General features: G+C 44.7%; 1 protein-coding gene across 1 annotated transcript in view; it reads right to left on the reverse strand.

Annotated features, from left to right (window-relative positions):
- LOC106610147 (protein tweety homolog 2-like) overlaps positions 1-20,253 on the reverse strand; it is a 98,791-nt gene that overhangs the window by 49,203 nt on the left and 29,335 nt on the right. The window contains exons 2-3 of the mRNA XM_014209327.3: positions 15,353-15,528; positions 4,206-4,317 (exon numbers count right to left, since the gene is read on the reverse strand). Coding sequence (XP_014064802.1) covers positions 4,206-4,317; positions 15,353-15,528 — 288 coding nt within the window. The remainder of the gene's footprint in view (positions 1-4,205; positions 4,318-15,352; positions 15,529-20,253) is intronic.

The following is a 20,253-nucleotide window of genomic DNA, read 5'->3' on the forward strand; positions in this document are numbered from 1 at the left end:
CTAAGCCAATATGACGGCTTGGTGGACAAAGGGAAGTGGGTGAGGACTGAGTGAGAGCGGGAAAGACAAAAGGGATCACTACACACAGTTGATAATTATATTAATTTAAATGCTAATTCTTTGCACATGAACGCTCACTCATTCGGGAATAATTGCAATCAATATATATTTACGCCCAGGTGTCGTCGTGATCTCTGTTGGAATCGTAAGTCCGTCTGCTGGAGAGTCAGTTCATCCGCTCTCTTTCTCTCTTTCTGGTTCTCTGAAGATCAAAGTCTTTCGTGGTTAGAATGGATACTTCAGAGTTCTCATAGAACAGATGTTTCAGCGGTTGTCGGTAATAGCATCCCAGGTTTACATCATTTCTAGCTGCAGACTAGTAATTAGTATCTAAGATTTGCTCTTATTCTGTCGGGATCGATAGTCTCAGAGTTGAACCATTTCCAGCCGTGTAGCCAATGCTCCACATGGTATGGTTAGGAATTCAATAACTATTCGCAATCACAGCTCACGCTGTGGGTTTGCTTAGTCTAAACTATTCGCAATCACAGTTCACACTGTGGGTTTGCTCAGTCTTGGTACTCAAACCTGTGCCACCTCAGCTGACACCGAGGCATGTGTGGTCTGAAGAGAATTTCCTCAGGAGGGGTTTTTATTCGTAACAATAGATAAGGCGGTTCTATGAAGCCTGATCATGTCTGTGCTCATGGGGGCGGGCCAATGACTTAGTTAAACTTTAAAGGGAATACAATTATCTCACATTAAAGGTTTAACATCATATTAATTTCACAAATAGTTTCATCTTTACTCATTCATTTTATACAAGAATTAGATGCAAACCCCATAATTGAGAAATGTACACATTCAGAGATATAGTTATGTGTGTTTCCTGTCCTTTCTGAGGTCACCAAATGAAAGTGTCCACGGACCATTCCCACCTTCTCACAAGTGGACATTTTGTTTCATATTCTCATTTTGGGGATTTAGGAGTTCGCCATGTGAAATCCTTTGTTCTCTCTGTGTCTCTCTTTCTGCATGGCCAAGGTGAGAGAGTCTCCGTCAGAAATTTACAACCTGAGATAACAGAACCTGGGTGTAGGAGAGAGTGGGAAGCCATGATCTATACCCAGAAAGGGCCATGTCATGACACTACCATACCCCGTTCAAAGGCACATAAATATGTTGTCTTGCACATTCACCCTCTGAATGGCACACATACACAATCCATGTCTCAATTGTCTCAAGGCTTAAAAAACCTTCATTAATCAGACTCCTCCCCTTAATCTACGCTGATTGAAGTGGATCAGTGACATCAATAAGGGACCATAGCTTTCACCTGGTCAGTCTTTTTTGAGGGGGATTTTACCCCCCTTTTCTCTCCTATTTCGTGATATCCAATTGCGATCTTGTCTCATCGCTGAAATCTCCAATGGGCTCGGGAGAAGCGAAGGTCGAGTCATGCGTCCTCCGAAACATAACCATCCAAAATCACGCTTCTTAACACCTGGCTGCTTAACCCGGAAGTGTTGGAGGAAACACCGTTCAACGGACGACCAAAATCAGCCTGCAGGTGTCCGGTCCAGCACAAGGAGTCGCTAGAGCGCAATGAGTTAAGTAAAGCTCCCCCCGGCCAAACCCTCCCCTAACCTGGACGGCGCTGGGACAATTGTGCGCTGCCCTATGGGATTCCCGGTCACGGCCGGTTGTGACACAGCCTGGGATAGAACCCGGGTTTGTAGTGATGCCTCAAGCACTGCGATGCAGTGCCTTAAACCGCTGTGCCACTAGGGAGGCCCAGAGCAGGTGTTCTTAATGGATAAAAGCATCTGCTCAGGCCTCCCGAGTGGCGCAGGGGTCTAAGGCACTCGTGGCGGGCCAGGCGCCTGCAAGCTGACTTCGGTTACCAGTTGGATGGTGTTTCATCCGACACATTGGTGTGGATAGCTTCCGGGTTAAGCGAGCAGTGTGTCAAGAAGCAGTGTGGCTTTGCAGGGTCGTGTTTCGGGGCACGCATGGCTCTCCACCTTCGCCAATTGGATATCATGAAATTGGGGGGACAAAAATATAAGCATCGGCTCAACCAGAATATTTAATCTAATACAGGATTAAGGAAATCTGGCTATATGTTCAACCATTAAGGTCTGCACATCACAAGGGACCTACAGTACATCCCAACATTTATGTGCCTTCACTGCCTATAAAATGGCTGGGTTAAAACAAGGTCGGATCCTTCTTAGCACTGAGAGAAAATAGAACTGAAATCCCACTGCCGAAACTTCCTGTAGAGTCCAGAGCATTATTATCTGAGTGACTAAAACACCCCGGAGAGAATGTGAGAGAATGGGAAATAAAGCTGGATTCTCTCTGTGTCATCATCAGTGCTTCTTAGCACTTAAAGAGGAAACCGAGATAGAAATAGTCAGGAAGGGCCTCACAGTGTAAAGTAGTGGGCACATGAAGGGAGACAGAAGGACGAGGATGGTTCTTTGTTCATGGGGAGTTAGACAGTCGCCCGGGGGATGGGGAGTAGGATTGGAGTGGGGGGGTTAAGAAGAGAGGGCAATTTTCAGCAGTATAATTGTAGAATCTAAAGCTATAAAAAAGCATTTGAGGTGTTTTCAAATCAAATCTAATTGTATTTGTCAGATGCTTTGTAAACAACAGGTGTAGACTAACAGTGAAATGCTTACTTACGGTCCCTTCCCAACAACGTAGAGAGAAAAAAAAACACAAGGAATAAATACACAATGTGCAACGATAACATGGCTATATACACAGGGTACCAGTACTGAGTCAATGTGCAGAGGTATGAGGCAATTGGGGTACAGTAGATATGTTTATATATAGGTAGGGATAAAGTCACCAGTCACCAATCAACAGTCATTGCGTCTGATGGCCTTGGTCTCCATGCCTAGCAGCTAAAACGGACACATTGGTACTCATGTGGGTACAAAGCACGAGAACAATGTCTGGTTGGACCAGCCTCCCAGAGTGTACATTGGAAGCAGCACACACAGAGACAGTTTCTTGGACCATGACCACACACACAGAGACAGTTTCTTGGACCATGACCACAGAGACAGTTTCTTGAACCATGACCACAGAGACAGTTTCTTGGACCATGACCACACACACAGAGACAGTTTCTTGAACCATGACCACAGAGACAGTTTCTTGGACCATGACCACAGAGACAGTTTTTTGGACCATGACCACACACACAGTTTCTTGGACCATGACCACACACACAGAGACAGTTTCTTGGACCATGACCACACACACACAGAGACAGTTTCTTGGACCATGACCACACACACACACACACAGACAGTTTCTTGGATCATGACCTGGCTGTGACTGCAGACATTATCACCATCACACAGTGGAGTTGGAGGGGGCTGGCTGTGACTCTAGACATTATCACCATCACACAGTGGAGTTGGAGGGGGCTGGCTGTGACTGTAGACATTATCACCATCACACAGTGGGGTTGGAGGGGGCTGGCTGTGACTGTAGACATTATCACCATCACACAGTGGGGTTGGAGGGGGCTGGCTGTGACTGTAGACATTATCACCATCACACAGTGGGGTGGGAAGGGGCTGGCTGTGACTGTAGACATTATCACCATCACACAGAGGGGTTGGAGGGGGCTGGCTGTGACTGTAGACATTATCACCATCACACAGTGGGGTTGGAGGGGGCTGGCTGTGACTGTAGACATTATCACCATCACACAGTGGGGTGGGAAGGGGCTGGCTGTGACTAGACATTATCACCATCACACAGTGGGGTGGGAGGGGGCTGGCTGTGACTGTAGACATTATCACCATCACACAGTGGGGTGGGAGGGGGCTGGCTGTGACTGTAGACATTATCACCATCACACAGTGGGGTGGGAGGGGGATGGCTGTGATTGTAGATATTATCACCATCACACAGTGGGGTTGGAGGGGGCTGGCTGTGACTGTAGACATTATCACCATCACACAGTGAGGTTGGAGGGGGCTGGCTGTGACTGTAGACACAGACAGTGGGGGGGATGAGAAAGACAAAGTAGTGGGTCTACTGGACCCACCAGGCTGTCGACCGCTCCCAGGGTGTGAGTGTTGTACAGGGAGTCGTCAGCTGTATGGTTATGTAGTGTATGGTAATGCAGTGGTAACGTAGAGGTAATATAGTATTGAGTCTGCAGTGCTACCCACCAGGCTGTCGACCCCTCCCAGGGTATGATTGGTGTTGTACAGGGAGTACGTCAGCTGGTACACCCCATCGTTGGTCTCGCTGTTGCCATAGAAACCCACTCCCACCGCAGCGCTGCACAGAGCGAGAGACAGGAAGGAAGGCGAAGGTTAGCTTTTTGATAAATTAATGAGTATAGTACAAAGTATAAAACACACAGTACCGACGACTGATCCAATGAATTACTGATCTTCCTTTAAAGGAGGGTGGTTGAATTACTGATCTTCCTTTAAATGAGGGTGTATGAATGACTGACTTTCCATTAAAGGAGGGTGGTTGAATTAGTGAATTCCTTAAAAAAAAAAGTATTTAGCCACAATAATAAACTGTTATCTACTACCCTCTCATGACCTTTGGTCGGTCGCAGGGTGAGAGTTGAATTACCACCCCTGACATTTTGTCACTCCCAGGGTGAGAGTTGACTGCAATCTCTGAAATGGCAGCATGAAAGCTTAAGCATCGTTGCACATCCCCACCTTGAGGGCATCGTGCAGGCTGAAAGAATATGTTAGGTTGGTTGATGATTGTGAAAAACTTTGTGTGGGAACCGCCATTCTGTTTATTCAGTATAAAAACCTGAACAAGTAGGCCGCAGTTTTAGAGGCCGTCTTCTTGGCCGCAGTGACAAAAATCATATGTTTTAAAGCTAATTTCCTGTAATTCTACACATTTTGCCAAGGCTTATGCTGTGCTCTTATGCTATCGCAATGGCTCAAATATTATAACAAAATCAATGGAGGTCCATGCCATGACATTTTAGGAATTTTGGATTCTCTAGTCCAAAGTTTGGACACACCTATTCATTCAAGGGTTTTTCTTCATTTTTACTATTTTCTACATTGTACAATAATATTGAAGACATCAAACTATCAAATAACACATAAGGAATCATGCAGTAACCAAAAAAGTGTTAAATCAAAATATATTTTATATTCTTCAAAGTAGCCACCCTTTGCCTTGATGACAGCTTTGCACACTTTTAGCATTCTCTCAACCAAATTCCTTTCCAACAGTCTTGAAGGTGTTCCCACAAATGCTGAGCACTTGTTGGCTGCTTTTCCTTTACTCTGAAGTCCAACTCATCCCAAAACATCTCAATTGGGTTGAGGTTGGGTGATGTTGGAGGCCAGGTCATCTGATGCAGCACTCCATAACTCCTCTTCTTGGTCAAATGGCCCTTGCACAGCCTGGATGTGTGTTGGGTCATTGTCCTGTTGAAAAACAAATGATAGTCCCACTAAGCCCAAACCAAATAGGATGGCGTATCGCTGCAGAATGCTGTGGTAGCCATGCTGGTTAAGTGTGCCTTGAATTGTAAATAAATCACTGACAGTGTCACCAGCAAAGCACCACCACACCTCCTACTCTATGCTTCACGGTGGGAACCACACATCTGGAGATCATGCGTTCACCTACTCTGTGTCTCAGAAAGACATAGCGGTTGAAACCAAAAATCTCAAATTTGGACTTGTCAGATCAAAGGACAGATTTCCACTGGTCTAATGTCCATTGCTTGTGTTTCTTGGCCCAAGCAAGCCTCTTCTTATTATTGGTGTCTTTTAGTAGTGGTTTCTTTGTGGCAATTTGACCATGAAGGCTTGATTCACACAGTCGCCTCTGAACAGTTGATGTTGAGATGTGTCTGTTACTTGTGAAGCATTTATTTGGGCTGCAATTTCTGAGGCTGGTAACTCTATTGAACTCTAATTTACCAAATAGGGCTATCTTCTGAATACCACCCCTACCTTGTCACAATACAACTGACTGGCTCAAACGCACTAAGAAGGAAAGAAATTCCACAATTGAACTTTTAACAAGGCACATCTGTTAATTGAAATGCATTGCAGGTGACTACCTTATGAAGCTGGTTGAGAGAATGCCAAGAGTGTGCAAAGCTGTCATCAAGGCAAAGGGTGGTTGCTTTGAAGAATCTCAAACATAAAATATATTTTGATTAGTTTAACACTTTTTTACTACATGATTAAATATGTGTTATTTCATTATTTTGAAGTCTTAACTATTATTGTACAATGTAGAACAACCCTTGAATGAGTAGGTGTCCAAACTTTCGACTGGTACTGTACATATTTTATATCTGGATTTAGTCATTTAAGTTTACACTGAAAACGCATTACCATCCCAAAAATAATAGTTCTAATAATGTAGTCCACTCTCATACAGAAAAACAGAACTATGCACTATCATAATAAGTTTTCTGTATTACTCCAGGCAACCTTAGATTACTAACGTGCAGTGGGCAGAAATTCATTTCACTGTCTGTAAATGTCCTCTTTCTCATCCTCTTTTAGTTTGTGTTAACCTGTTGGGTCTAGGGGGCAGCATTTGCACGTCTGGATAAAAAAAATGTACCCGATTTAATCTGGTTACTAATCCTACCCAGTAACTAGAATATGCATATACTTATTATATATGGATAGAAAACACTCTAAAGTTTTTAAAACTGTTTGAATGGTGTCTGTGAGTATAACAGAACTCATTTGGCAGGCAAAACCCTGAGACATTTTCTGACAGGAAGTGGATACCTGATGTGTTGTATTGACTTTAAACCTATCCCATTGAAAAACACAGGGGCTTAGGAATATTTTGGCACTTCCTATTGCTTCCACTAGATGTCACCAGCCTTTACAAAGTGTTTTGAGTCTTCTGGAGGGAGATCTGACCGAACAAGAGCCATGGAACGATGATGTCCCATTAGACACCTGGCGCGCGAGTTCATGTTGGGTACCCTCGTTCCAATACGTTATAAAAGAGTATGCATTCGTCCACCTTGAATATTATTCATGTTCTGGTTAAAAAAGGCCCTAATGATTTATGCTATACAACGTTTGACATGTTTGAACGAACGGAAATATATTTTTTCCCCTCGTTCATGACGAGAAGTCCGGCTGGCTTACATCATGTGCTAACGAGACGGAGATTTTTGGACATAAATGATGAGCTTTTTTGAACAAAACTACATTCGTTATGGACCTGTGATACCTGGAAGTGACATCTGATGAAGAGAATCAAAGGTAATGGATTATTTACATAGTATTTTCGATTTTAGATCTCCCCAACATGACGTCTAGTCTGTATCGCAACGCGTATTTTTCTGGGCGCAGTGCTCAGATTATTGCAAAGTGTGATTTCCCAGTAAGGTTATTTTTAAATCTGGCAAGTTGATTGAGTTCAAGAGATGTAAATCTATAATTCTTTAAATGACAATATAATATTTTACCAATGTTTTCTAATTTTAATTATTTAATTTGTGACGCTGACTTGACTGCCGGTTATTGGAGGGAAACGATTTCCTCAACATCAATGCCATAGTAAAACGCTGTTTTTGGATATAAATATGAACTTGATAGAACTAAAAATGCATGCATTGTCTAACATAATGTCCTAGGAGTGTCATCTGATGGAGATTGTAAAAGGTTAGTGCATCATTTTAGCTGGTTTTATGGTTTTGGTGACCCTGTCTTTGACTTGACAAAACATTACACACAACTCTTGTAAATGTACTGTCCTAACATACTCTAAATTTATGCTTTCGCCGTAAAACCTTTTTGAAATCGTAAAACGTGGTTAGATTAAGGAGATGTTTATCTTTCAAATGGTGTAAAATAGTTGTATTTTTGAAAAATTTGAATTTTGACATTTATTTGGATTCAAATTTGCCGCTCTTGAAATGCACCTGCTGTTGATGGAGTGCACCACGGGTGGCACGCTAGCGTCCCACCTAGCCCCAAGAGGTTAAGAACATAAGAGTACTGTTCATAACACAAGCAGTGGTTCCCCTCTCTTAGTAACCCTCCTAATATGTTATCTTCTCACTACCCTGCATAACCCTCTCCACCACACTAACACAACTCAATTGCTGTGGAGATAAACCTCGCTAAGCCTCTCTTGATTATTGGATCCTCATAAAACACCCACTTCCTCCTGTTATGTCTGGTCCATTAAAGTGCTACCAGAAGCGGCTCACAGGTCCAGTGGTAGAAGGGATGTAGGGACTTAGTCTAGGCTCGGAGGGAAACTTCAACCTTCCTCACAGTGCGTGTCCCTGCATGCGTCCCAAATGGAACACTATTTGCTATGGGCCCTGGTCAAAAGTAGTGTACTGCATAGGGAATACTGTAGGTTGCCATTTGGGAAGCTTTATGTGACTGTGATCCTTCAGTGGAGAAGCTTCCGCTTCACAGTCTGTCTCCCATTTCATTGGGAAATGACATTACGATTCTGTCCCTCGCAGCGTTATCCTGTCCTGTTTAGTACGGTAACAGTAATGTGTGTAGGGCAACTAGGACTCCCACACAGCGCAGAGTGAGAGACATGTATGTCAACGAATTGGCGAAGGCACTAGAACAGTCTGCAGCACCCAGCCTCACCCTACTAGAATCTGAATTAAAATGTCTACTGATGACCTGGTGCTTCTGTTCCCAACCAAGGAGGGCCGACAGCAGCACCTACATCTTCTGCACAGATTCTATCAGACCTGGGCCCTGACAGTAACAAAAAGAATGGTGTTCCAAATAAGGTCCACTTGCCAGGACCACAAATACAAAGTCCATCTAGACACCGTTGCTCTATAGCACACAAAAAAACTATACATACTGTACCTTGGCCTAAACATCAGCACCACAGGTAACTTCCACAAAGCTGTGAACGATCTGAGAGACAATGCAAGAAGGGCCTTCAATGCCATCAAAATAACATAAAATTCGACATACCAATTAGGATCTGGCTAAAAATACTTGAATCAGTTATAGAACCCATTGCCCTTTATGGTTGTGAGGTCTGGGGTCCACTCACCAACCAATACCTCACAAAATGGGAAAAACACCAAATTGAGACTGCAGAATTGTTTATTTTTATTTATTTTCGGTTTATTTATTTTCTCTTTTGTACTTTAACTATTTGCACATAATATGACATTTGAAATGTATTTAGAGACAGCGGGGTGGAGAGAGGGAGAAAAGGGGTTGAGAGAGAAAAAAGAGAAAGAAAGGGGATGGAGAGAGAGGGAGGGGGATGGAGAAAGAGAGCAAGGGGGGATGGAGAGAGAGAGAGAGAGAGAGAGAGAGAGGGGGGGATGAAGAGCGAGGGAGAAAGGGGTTGAGAAAGAAAGAGAGAGAGAGGGGATGAGAGAGAGGACGGAGAGAGAGAGAGAGGGGATGGAGAGAGGGAGAAAGGGGATGGAGAGAGAGAGAGAGAGAGGGGTGGAGAGAGAGAGCGAGAAGGGGATGGAGAGCGAGAAAGAGTGGGATGGAGAGAGGGGGTGGGTGGAGAGAGAGGGGGATGGAGAGAGAGAGGAGACAGAATATGCATCTCTCACCATGAATCAAGTATTGATGATGCATTACATAATGTCTGTGGGGCGTCTTTACTCTTTACACACCAAAACATTAGCCCGGTATCAAGAACACACCGTCGGGAATCTGCCTCCTTTCATGTTCCTGTATTTAAACAAGCTCTATGAAGCTAGAAACACACAGAGGCTGCATCCCAAATATTGCCTCATTGGATTTATAGTGCACTACTTTGTTTACTGTAAAGAGTGCCATTTAGGACGCACACAGAGAAACCTCAAAACATCCAGGTAAGAAATAAGTACAGTCTAGCAGATAAAAGCAGCCTGAGGAAATAGGTCTATCTTTTGAAGCACTGTATCTGAAATATCTCTGAATCATTGTCATTAATTAACAGGAGGATGGTAGGGGCCTGGAGAGAGAGACGAGGGATGGAGGGAGAGAGAGTTAGTAAACTCAGCAAAAAAATAAATGTCCCTTTTTCAAGACCCTGTCTTTCAAAGATATTTGGATTTTTATTAATTAACTTCACAGATCTTCATTTTAAAGGGTTTAAACACTGTTTCCTATGCTTGTTCAATGAACCATAAACAATTAATGAACATGCACCTGTGGAACGGTCGTTAAGACACTAATAGCTTACAGACGGTAGGCAATTAAGGTCACAGTTATGAAAACTTAGGACACTAAAGAGGCCTTTCTACTGACTCTGAAATACACCAAAAGAAAGACGCCAAGGGTCCCTGCGCATCTACGTGAACGTGCCTTAGGCATGCTGCAAGGAGGAATGAGGACTGCAGATGTGGCCAGGGCAATAAATTGCAATGTCCGTACTGTGAGACGCCTAAGACAGCGCTACAGGGAGACAGGACGGACAGCTGATCGTCCTCGCAGTGGTAGACCACATGTAACAACACCTGCACAGGATCGGTACATCTGAACATCACACCTGCGGGACAGGTACAGGATGGCAACAACAACTGCCCGAGTTACACCAGGAACGCCCAATCCCTCCATCAGTGCTCAGACTGTCCGCAATAGGCTGAGAGAGGCAGTACTGAGGGCTTGTAGGCCTGTTGTAAGGCAGGTCCTCACCAGACATCCCCGGCAACAGACAGGACTGGCAAAAAGTGCTCTTCACTGACGAGTCGCAGTTTTGTCTCACCAGGGGTGATGGTCGGATTTACGTTTATCATCTAAGGAATGAGCGTTACACCGAGGCCTGTACTCTGGAGCGGGATCGATTTGGAGGTGGAGGGTCCGTCATGGTCTGGGGCGGTGTGTCACAGCATCATCGGAGCTTGTTGTCATTGCAGGCAATCTCAACGCTGTGCGTTACAGGGAAGACATCCTCCTCCCTCATGTGGTACCCTTCCTGCAGGCTCATCCTGACATGACCTTCCAGAATGACAATGCCACCAGCCATACTGCTCGTTCTGTGCGTGATTTCCTGCAAGACAGGAATGTCAGTGTTATGCCATGGCCAGAGAAGATCCCGGATCTCAATCCCATTGAGCACGTCTGGGACCTGTTGGATCAGAGGGTGAGGGGCTAGGGCCATTCCCCCCAGAAATGTCCGGGAACTTGCAGGTGCCTTGGTGGAAGAGTGGGGTAACATCTCACAGCAAGAACTGGCAAATCTGGTGCAGTCCATGAGGAGGAGATGCACTGCAGTACTTAATGCAGCTGGTGGCCACACCAGATACTGACTGTTACTTTTGACCCCCCCCCCCCCCCCCTTTGTTCAGGGACACATTATTATATTTCTGTTAGTCACATGTCTGTGGAACTTGTTCAATTTGTCTCAGTTGTTGAATCTTGTTATGTTCATACAAGTATTTACACGTTAAGTTTGCTCAAAATAAACGCAGTTGACAGTGAGAGGAGGTTTCTTTTTTTGCTGAGTTTAGAACTCCTCTTAACTCAGATAAATATCTGGTGGCCATCAGACAGAGACTAGATTGTCTCAGGTGCCATACGAACTGATCTAGATCCAGGTCCCTTCCGTCCGTCAAATCTTATTCACTGTGATCTAAAGAGCAAAACTGATTCTAAATCCGCACTCCTACTCCGAGACTCTTGACACATACGGCCCCTGGCCTAATTTGACTGAGTATGTGCATAGAAAACGTCTGTGGTCCTGTCATGTCCATTACGCACAAACTGGAAAAGAGGATGAGAGAGAGGACATTCAGAGAGAGATTCAGCCTCTGGCTAAAGAACTCCATCTTCAACTTCTACACATGCATTTCTCTTTGTGTGTGTGTGTGTGCGTCCGTGCTTGCACGGGTGTATATAAGTACTCTTTAACTTTGATTAGATCACAATGACGCATGTTCTCTATGGCAGGGTCAAGAGGGATAGAGATTTAACATTTACCATTGTAGCACACATGATATGCCAGATATCCCAATGAGTCATCGTCTGTCTTCTGTATGCACACACTTCTCCTGGGGTCCTGAGACGGATCACTTCCCCTGGGGTCCTGGGTCGATTCACTTCCCCTGGGCTCCTGGGTCGATTCACTTCCCATGGAGATCGCTTCCTCTGGGGGTCTTGAGACGGATCGCTTCCCCTGGGGTCCTGAGACGGATCACTTCCCCTGGGGTCCTGGGTCGATTCACTTCCCATGAGGTCTTGGGTCGATTCACTTCCCCTGGGGTCGGATCACTTCCCCTGGGGTCGGATCACTTCCCCTGGGGTCCTGGGTCGATTCACTTCCCCTGGGGTCCTGGGTCGATTCACTTCCCCTGGGGTCCTGGGTCGATTCACTTCCCCTGGGGTCATGGGTCGATTCACTTCCCCTGGGGTCCTAAGACGGATCACTTCCCCTGGGGTCCTAAGACGGATCACTTCCCCTGGGGGTCCTAAGATGGATCACTTCCCCTGGGGGTCCTAAGACGGATCACTTCCCCTGGGGGTCCTAAGACGGATCATTCCCCTGGGGTCCTAAGACGGATCACTTCCCTGGGGTCCTAAGATGGATCACTTCCCCTGGGGTCCTAAGACAGATAACTCCAACACAATGTAATAGTAAATATTTTAGTTCATATCTGACTACACAGCAAATGCATACCAGATCTAACAACACCTGAAAATGTACTTAAAATATCAGCTAACCACATATGATACAGCCATCGAATGCCTGACTGGCCAGTCAATGATGTGGCATGCAACCATTGGTTGATGCAAAGCCTGCATATCGAATCGGGCAAGAACTTGACCATTGAGGCGTACTATCCTCAATGATGGCCACTATACTACAAAACTCAGTTGATGTGGCCAAAATCCACCCATAAAAGTCTTATCCAAAAATAAATAATAGTTGCCCATAAAAGCTGTTCCAAAAATAATTATTTATGTTCAGGGAATGAACAAAACAAACTATTTTAAAAAGCTGTAGTCTGAAAATATATCCCCTGAAATAGAGAGTGAATACCACATAAAAAGGCTTTTAATCTTTTATCTCTGACAGAGGGACATTAATAGGAAAACAATTGGCCAGTTTTGAATCAGCATCCTTCCATGTTGGCAAAGCGGATCTGTAATAGAACCGTCTCTAAGAGCTCATAAAAGTGACATGAGTTAGGACACTATCATTTGTCTCCCTCTCGCTCCTCTCACACACAGCCTTCATGCAGGGCCGGTTAGATGGGGTTAATTGGTCAGCGTCTGTGTGCTAATGATGGGAGGCAGAACCCAGGACTACACAGCCAGCTTCTACATGCGACGTCATGGATGACAATAACAGTACACCACAACAGATCAGCAGCTAGCATGCAACAGCATCACAAGGAGAGATGAAAAATAGGGGGAGGAGAGAGAGAGAGAGAGAGAGAGAGAGAGAGAGAGAGTAATCCTCTAATAGCCTATCTCTGAGGTCTAGTTAGCAGTTATGTCATTAACATCAACTGTATGCTACCATCACAATACAAGCTGAATAAGATAAATACCACTACCAGTCACAAAATGAATGTGAAAATGTAAAGCTAGTCTGACACAATATGTCAAAGTAATGGGATTAGTATCTACAGTTGAAGTCAGAAGTTTACATACACTTAAATTGGAGTCTGTTAGGACATCTACTTTGTGCATGACACAAGTAATCTGTAAACAATTGTTTACAGACAGATTATTTCACTCATAATTCACTGTCACAACTCCAGTGGGTCAGAAGTTTACATACACTAAGTTGACTGTGCCTTCAAACAACTTGGGAAATTCCAGATGATGATGTCATTGCTTAACAGTGAGGGAAAAAAGTATTTGATCCCCTGCTGATTTTGTACGTTTGCCCACTGACAGAGAAATGATCAGTCTATAATTTTAATGGTAGGTTTATTTGAACAGTGAGAGACAGAATAACAACAACAAAAAATCCAGAAAAACGCATGTCAAAAATGTTATAAATTGATTTGCATTTTAATGAGGGAAATAAGTATTTAATGATACACAATAGGAACATGACACATTTACAACTTGATCTGCAGTAGGACGATGTAATGACAATCAGGAATTGGCATCAAAGTCACCAGGGCTTCACTGGCGTTCAACCTCCATTTTGTCTTTTACACCTTTGTCTCTGTTGCAGTTAACTTGAATCTCCTGTTTAACCTTTTTAGAGTCGTTCTCCTTTACTGGTTGAGTGCTTCAAGTTCCTTGGTGTCCACTACAGCCCTGTCGATGAGAATGGGGGCATGCTCGGTCCTCTGTAGCTGCAACTAAGTAAACTTGCAATTATCCTCCAATATCCCACCAGCTAAAACCTACCCTCATCCCAAGTTGCGTTGTCGTCCCAGTGACTGGTCGACCATCCCTGTACACATGGATCCTAGGGCCTTTAAGAGATAGGGCCCATCCTTTACGAAGAGCACATGGATTCGAGGGCCCATCCTTTTAAAAAAACACATGGCGACACCTACAGTAATGTCTCTGTTGGTAAACAGCGATCCCACTACTGCATTTAACCCTACAACGAGGATGATGGCGGACGTGTGTGTGTGATGGCTGACGAGAGGGAATGCCAGTGGCCAGCATAACTCAATAAGAGCAGAGCACTGGGTTGAGATTATTACTGTCACAAGATGAAGGACACAAGTTCCCACTCCTCCAAATAGATTCAATTAGGGCACTTTGTGTGGACGACCATCTCAGCTGAATCCCAAATGATACCCTATTCCCTACATAATGCACTACTTTTGACCAGAGCCCTATAAATCCCAGTCAAAAGTAGTGTTCTAAATAGGGAATAGGGTGCCATTATGGACACCTTATCAGTACAGATCAAATGATGTAACCCACACTGCCAAGGGATTCCTCGCAGGCCCTATTGGCTGACAAATTTTATAAGATAATTAATGTCTGTCAAGTTTTACCACAAAGAGAGAGTGAAGTAGTAAAGAAAAAACAGCTTTCCTTTGAAGTAAATTTGAGTTTGGCTCCTTTGATCAAAGGGTATTCACTCAGCTAATGTCATTTTAATAACTTTTCTTGATATATACTAACATCAATTAATGATGAGGGGAAACAAAAGGGGTAAACAACACAATTGTGAGGTTTACTTTCATTCAAGAGCTATCTCGAGAAACACTACGAAGGCAAACAGTAAGGTGACTTCTTTCTTGTCTTTTACTAAACATTTGGACTGCTGCGGCCGCCTACTGTAATTATGCCTGTGGACATCAGGACTATGAGCCAGCGTCCTAGTCCCAGAAAGAGACATGAGGACTATGAGCCAGCGGCCTAGTCCCAGAACAGAGAGAGGAGACTGTAAACACAGTAGGTTAGTAATTGTTCCTCACCAGCTGAGGAGTCCGGCCGTGACGGCGGACCAGGTGACACAGCAGGAGTTGGGGCTCTTGCTCTCCTCCTCCTCGTCGTCTTTCCGACAGCAGCACAGGCAGCTCAGGTAGATGGCCAGGCAGAGCAGGTTCAGGCCCAGCCCTGCAGCCATCATACAGGCCAGGAAGATTAATGACTACAGGGAGAGATGGAGAGAGAGAGCGATGGAGAGAGGGGGATATGGAGAGAGGGGGAGATGGAGAGAGAGTATCAGGTGTATCCATCCTAGAGAGGGAGCCCAATCATTTCCAGACCCAGGGACACATACTAGCCTGTGGTGACCGAAATGCCAGAACTGGACAGGAACCCAACATTCTCAGCACAAAGGGGGACAAACGCCTACCTGGAGGTGACAACATTCCCTCCCAAATATGCCCCCCTACACACAACTACGAAAAAACAACAAACAGCTCCTGCAGTTCTGTCGCACACTGGGTCTGTACATTGCTTCGTGCAAGGTTGGAGATTAACGGATTACATGTAATCCATTACATGTAAGGGATTACAAAAAATAATAATCAGTAAATGTAATCTGTTACGTTACCAGCAAAAATATTGTAATCAGATTACAGATACTTTTGAAAAACTATAATGATTACTTTTAAATTCAGAAAGGATGTTTGCGGAAAATAAATCTTTGACACTACTCTGTTTTCTCAATGACATTCAAATCAGCATTGAAAAAAGGTGAAAGTTTAAGTTTGTACCACCTGAGTGAGCCTGACCACAAGTCAGAGACCCCTCTGATGATGCATCAAATGTGTCTGTTCAATTGCGTGAAAAGAGCAAGAACAGGCTTTTGTAGGCTACAGTCCAAGCTATGTCTTCCAATGGTGCAACTGCTGTCGGCATCCAAAAATAATCCAACCTGCTCCTAAGTGACACAGCGGTCTAAGGCACTGCATCTCAGTGCTAGAGGCTTCACTACATCCCTGGTTTGATTCCAGGCTGTATCACAACCATCCATGATTGGGAGTCCAATAGGGCGGCACACAAGTGGCCCAGCATCGTCCAGGTTAGGGTTTGGCCGGGGTAGGCCGCCATTGTAAATAAGAATTTGTCCTTAACTGACTTGCCTAGATAAATAAAATAAAAATTAATTAATTAATTAATTAATAAACGCTTGGAGGCACGTGTTATGTTCAGTAATATGGTGTAGTAGATCAGTTGAGTATTGAATACGGTTGCTTTAACCTTTTGGGGCTAGGGGGCAGTATTTGCACGGCCGGATAAAAAACGTACCCGATTTAATCTGGTTATTACTACTGCCCAGAAACTAGAATATGCACTCCCAGAATGCACTCCCAGGACTTCTACTTCAATAACTGTTGGTTTGGTTCAAAATAATCCATAGTTATGTTCAAATATCCTCTGTTTTGTTCATGCGTTCAAGACACTATCCGAAGTGTAAAGAAGGGTGACGCGCCCGACGCGTTTCGTGACAAAAAAATTCTAAATATTGCATTACCGTACTTCGAAGCATGTCAACCGCTGTTTAAAATCAATTTTTTTGCAATTTTTCTTGTAAAAAAGTTATAATATTCCGACCGGGAATCTGTGTTTTAGTACAAAGAGAGAGAAAATAAAAACACGGGGTCGCCTCGTGCACGCGCCTCAGTCTCATTGTCCTCTGATAGACCACTTACCAAAGGCGCTAAAGTTTTTCAGCCAGGGGCTGCCTCGACATCATTCAGCTTTTTCCCGGGTTCTGAGAGCCTATGGGAGCCGTAGGAAGTGTCACATTACAGCAAAGATCCTAAGTTTTCAATAAAAAGAGTCAAGAAGCCCAAGGAATGGTCAGAGAGGGCACTTCCTGTATGGAATCTTCTCAGGTTTTTGCCTGCCATATGAGTTCTGTTATACTCACAGACACCATTCAAACAGTTTTAGAAACTTTTGTGTGTTTTCTATCCAAAGCCAATAATTATATGCATATTCTAATTTCTGGGCAGTAGTAATAACCAGATTAAATCGGGTATGTTTTTTATCCGGCCGTGCAAATACTGCCCCCTAGCCCTAACAGGTTAACGAGAGTCTTATCTTTCAAATGGGGTAAAATAGTCCTATGTTTGAGAACTTTGAATTATGACATTTTGTGGTTTTAAATTTGCCGCTCTGATGTGTCACTGGCTGTTGAATAGTGCGGGATGATTTCGTCCCACCTACCCTAGAGAGGTTAAGAATGTATCAGGCATGTTGTGCGTAAACGGACGTGTGAGGATTGAATGAGTGAGTTTTGTATGAGTGGTTAACATCTGAAGTAAAGACGTTCAGTATAATTGCACAACAAGCCTCCTTGTATTTGTAACATTTGGCGACGAGGATGTCCGAGTTTAGCTTACCTCCACCATCTCCATTTCTCTCTGTCCCTGGAGATCCACCTGTTCCATGGAATCCCTGGTTTCAATCCTTTCAGTTGTATATGGTAGCTATCAATCTGCATGTAGCTGCCGATGTACGAAAACGGGTGATTCTACTCCACTGTCTTGGCACTGAGGGACAACGTGTCTTCTCCACTCTACAGCCAGTGGATAACTAGTTTACATCGGTGGTCCAAGCTCTCGAGGAACACTACAGTGGCTCACGCAGTGTGATCATGCATCGTTTTCTCTTCAGACAACAAGCTCAACTGCCGGGTGAGTCCGTTGCACAGTTTGTCTCCTCCTTGAGAGAGCTAGTGGGACCATGCAGATTCGAACCACTCGAAAACTAATTTGTACGTGATCAGTTAATTGAAAAAAGATCATGTGCTCCACTGAGGGAGAAATTGTTGTTCTGACACTGGAGAAAGCATTTCATATTGGAAAACAAATGGAAGTTGCTCTCACTGACCTACATAAACTACAGAGCGCATCTCAGGGGGTTGTTCAAATTGTTGCTCCAGTGGGCACACTACAAGAGCGTCAACATGTCCAGCAGAGGGGCAATGATGCAAAAACTGCAACAAATACAATAATTATGCTCGTTATTGTCGTTCAGCAGCGGCAGGACAGCATCGAGCAGATGCAGGTCGAAGTTCACCAGTCTCCATTAACTCTGTACATGATGACTCAGTTGTATTCAAGAAATGTGACTGCTACATTGAGGATGTTAAAACCTCACTGGTGATTGACACTGGAGCAAAAGTGTCACTTTTTAAAAAAGCCACTTATGACTCATTATCACAGATATTTCACTGCAGAGACCAGCAGTATCCATCTACAGCTACAACCACACACTGATCTCAATCATTGGGACTGTCTCACTGCCAGTCTGTTACAACAAAACCACACCGGCCAACCAATTCTACCTTGCAACAGATGGTGTAACATCCTGGGACTGGACTTATTTCCTACCCTAGGGTTCAAGCTGTCACATTCAACTGGTGCACATGTGTAGCACCTGCCTACACCAGTGCCTATAGAGTACTCACAACTGTTTGAGGGGCTGGGTCCCCTCAGTGGTTTCGTCCATCTGCCTACAGTCAACAAAGAGGTCAAGCCAGTAATCCAGCCATTGCGGATGTTCTGCTGACCCTTTGGAAGCCCATTGACAAGGGACTTGACAACCTCCTGAAGGATAACATCATCAAACCCATTGACGCCTCGTCATGGGTCTCAAACCTGGTTGTTGTTCCCAAGAAAAATGTCGATCTTCGGATATGCATGGACCTCGGGGGCCATGAACAAAGTGATTATTCCCGACAAGTACCCACTACTAACCGCTGAGGAGCTCACAACCCATTTTTATGAGTCCACGTTATTCAGCAAACTTGACCTGAGGCAGGGATACCTCCAGGCGCCCTTGGCACATGAGAGTTGAGATCTCACTGCATTCATAACACACAGGGGGCTGTTCAGGTACAAATACATGCCATTCCAAAAGATTATAACTCTTCTCCTGGCAGGCATCCTTGGAGTGTCAATCTATCTGGATGACATTGTGGTGCACAGTGCATCACAGACAGAGCCCAATTCTATGATATTCGTCAGCTCTTCGAGAACGGGGCCAGACTCAACACTGAAAAGTGTGTGTTCGGGGTGTCAGAATTTGAGTTCCTTGGATACAGTCTCTCCAGCCAGGGCATCACCCCCATCCTGTCCCATGTGGATGCCATTCTCACCTTGCCTGAGCCTCAGTCCGCAGCACAGCTGGCGTCATTCCTCGGAATTGCAACGTACTACTTACAGTTTCTTCCAAACTATGCTGAGACAACCGCTCCTCTTCGCCGGCTTCTGAAAAAAGACGCACCATGTACATGGACTCAGGACTGTCGGGATACGGTGCAGGAGCTCAAGGTGCAGCTCACATCGACCCCAACACTGGCTCACTTCGACACATCAGCACAAACGATTGTCACCTGTGATGCCTCGGCACTCGCCCTCGGAGCTGTTTTGTCTCAACTGCATGGAGGTGTGGAAAGGCTTTTGCCTCACGGGCCTTGTCTCTGACTGAACAAAGTACTCTGTGGGAGAGCGGGAGGCCCTGGCTTGCAAGTGAGCGTGCGAGCTCTGGCACTTGCATGGCAGACCATTCAAACTCTGCACAGACCATCAAGTCTTCACAGCACTTCTGACCACACAGGGTACAAGGATACAAGCCTCTACAGCTTTTCAAATGGGCAGAAGCCGCGCCGTTGTCCTTTACCACCTCACAGATGATCATCCAAACAATGAATAAGCTGTTCTGTCAGTGGCCAGCACCATTAAGACAGACAATGGCCCCCAGTTTGTCTCGAATGATCTGTCTGTGTACCTTGAAAAGTAATCCATCAAGCACATCTGGACAGCTGTGTACCACCCTCAAGCAAACGGGGGGGTGGAATGCTTGAACAGGACCCTGGAGGAAGGAATACCTTTTGATGTAGCTCTGTGCCTTACAG

Source organism: Salmo salar, chromosome 01, assembly GCF_965601325.2.
Source record: "Salmo salar chromosome 01, fSalSal1, whole genome shotgun sequence".
NCBI lineage: Eukaryota > Metazoa > Chordata > Actinopteri > Salmoniformes > Salmonidae > Salmo > Salmo salar.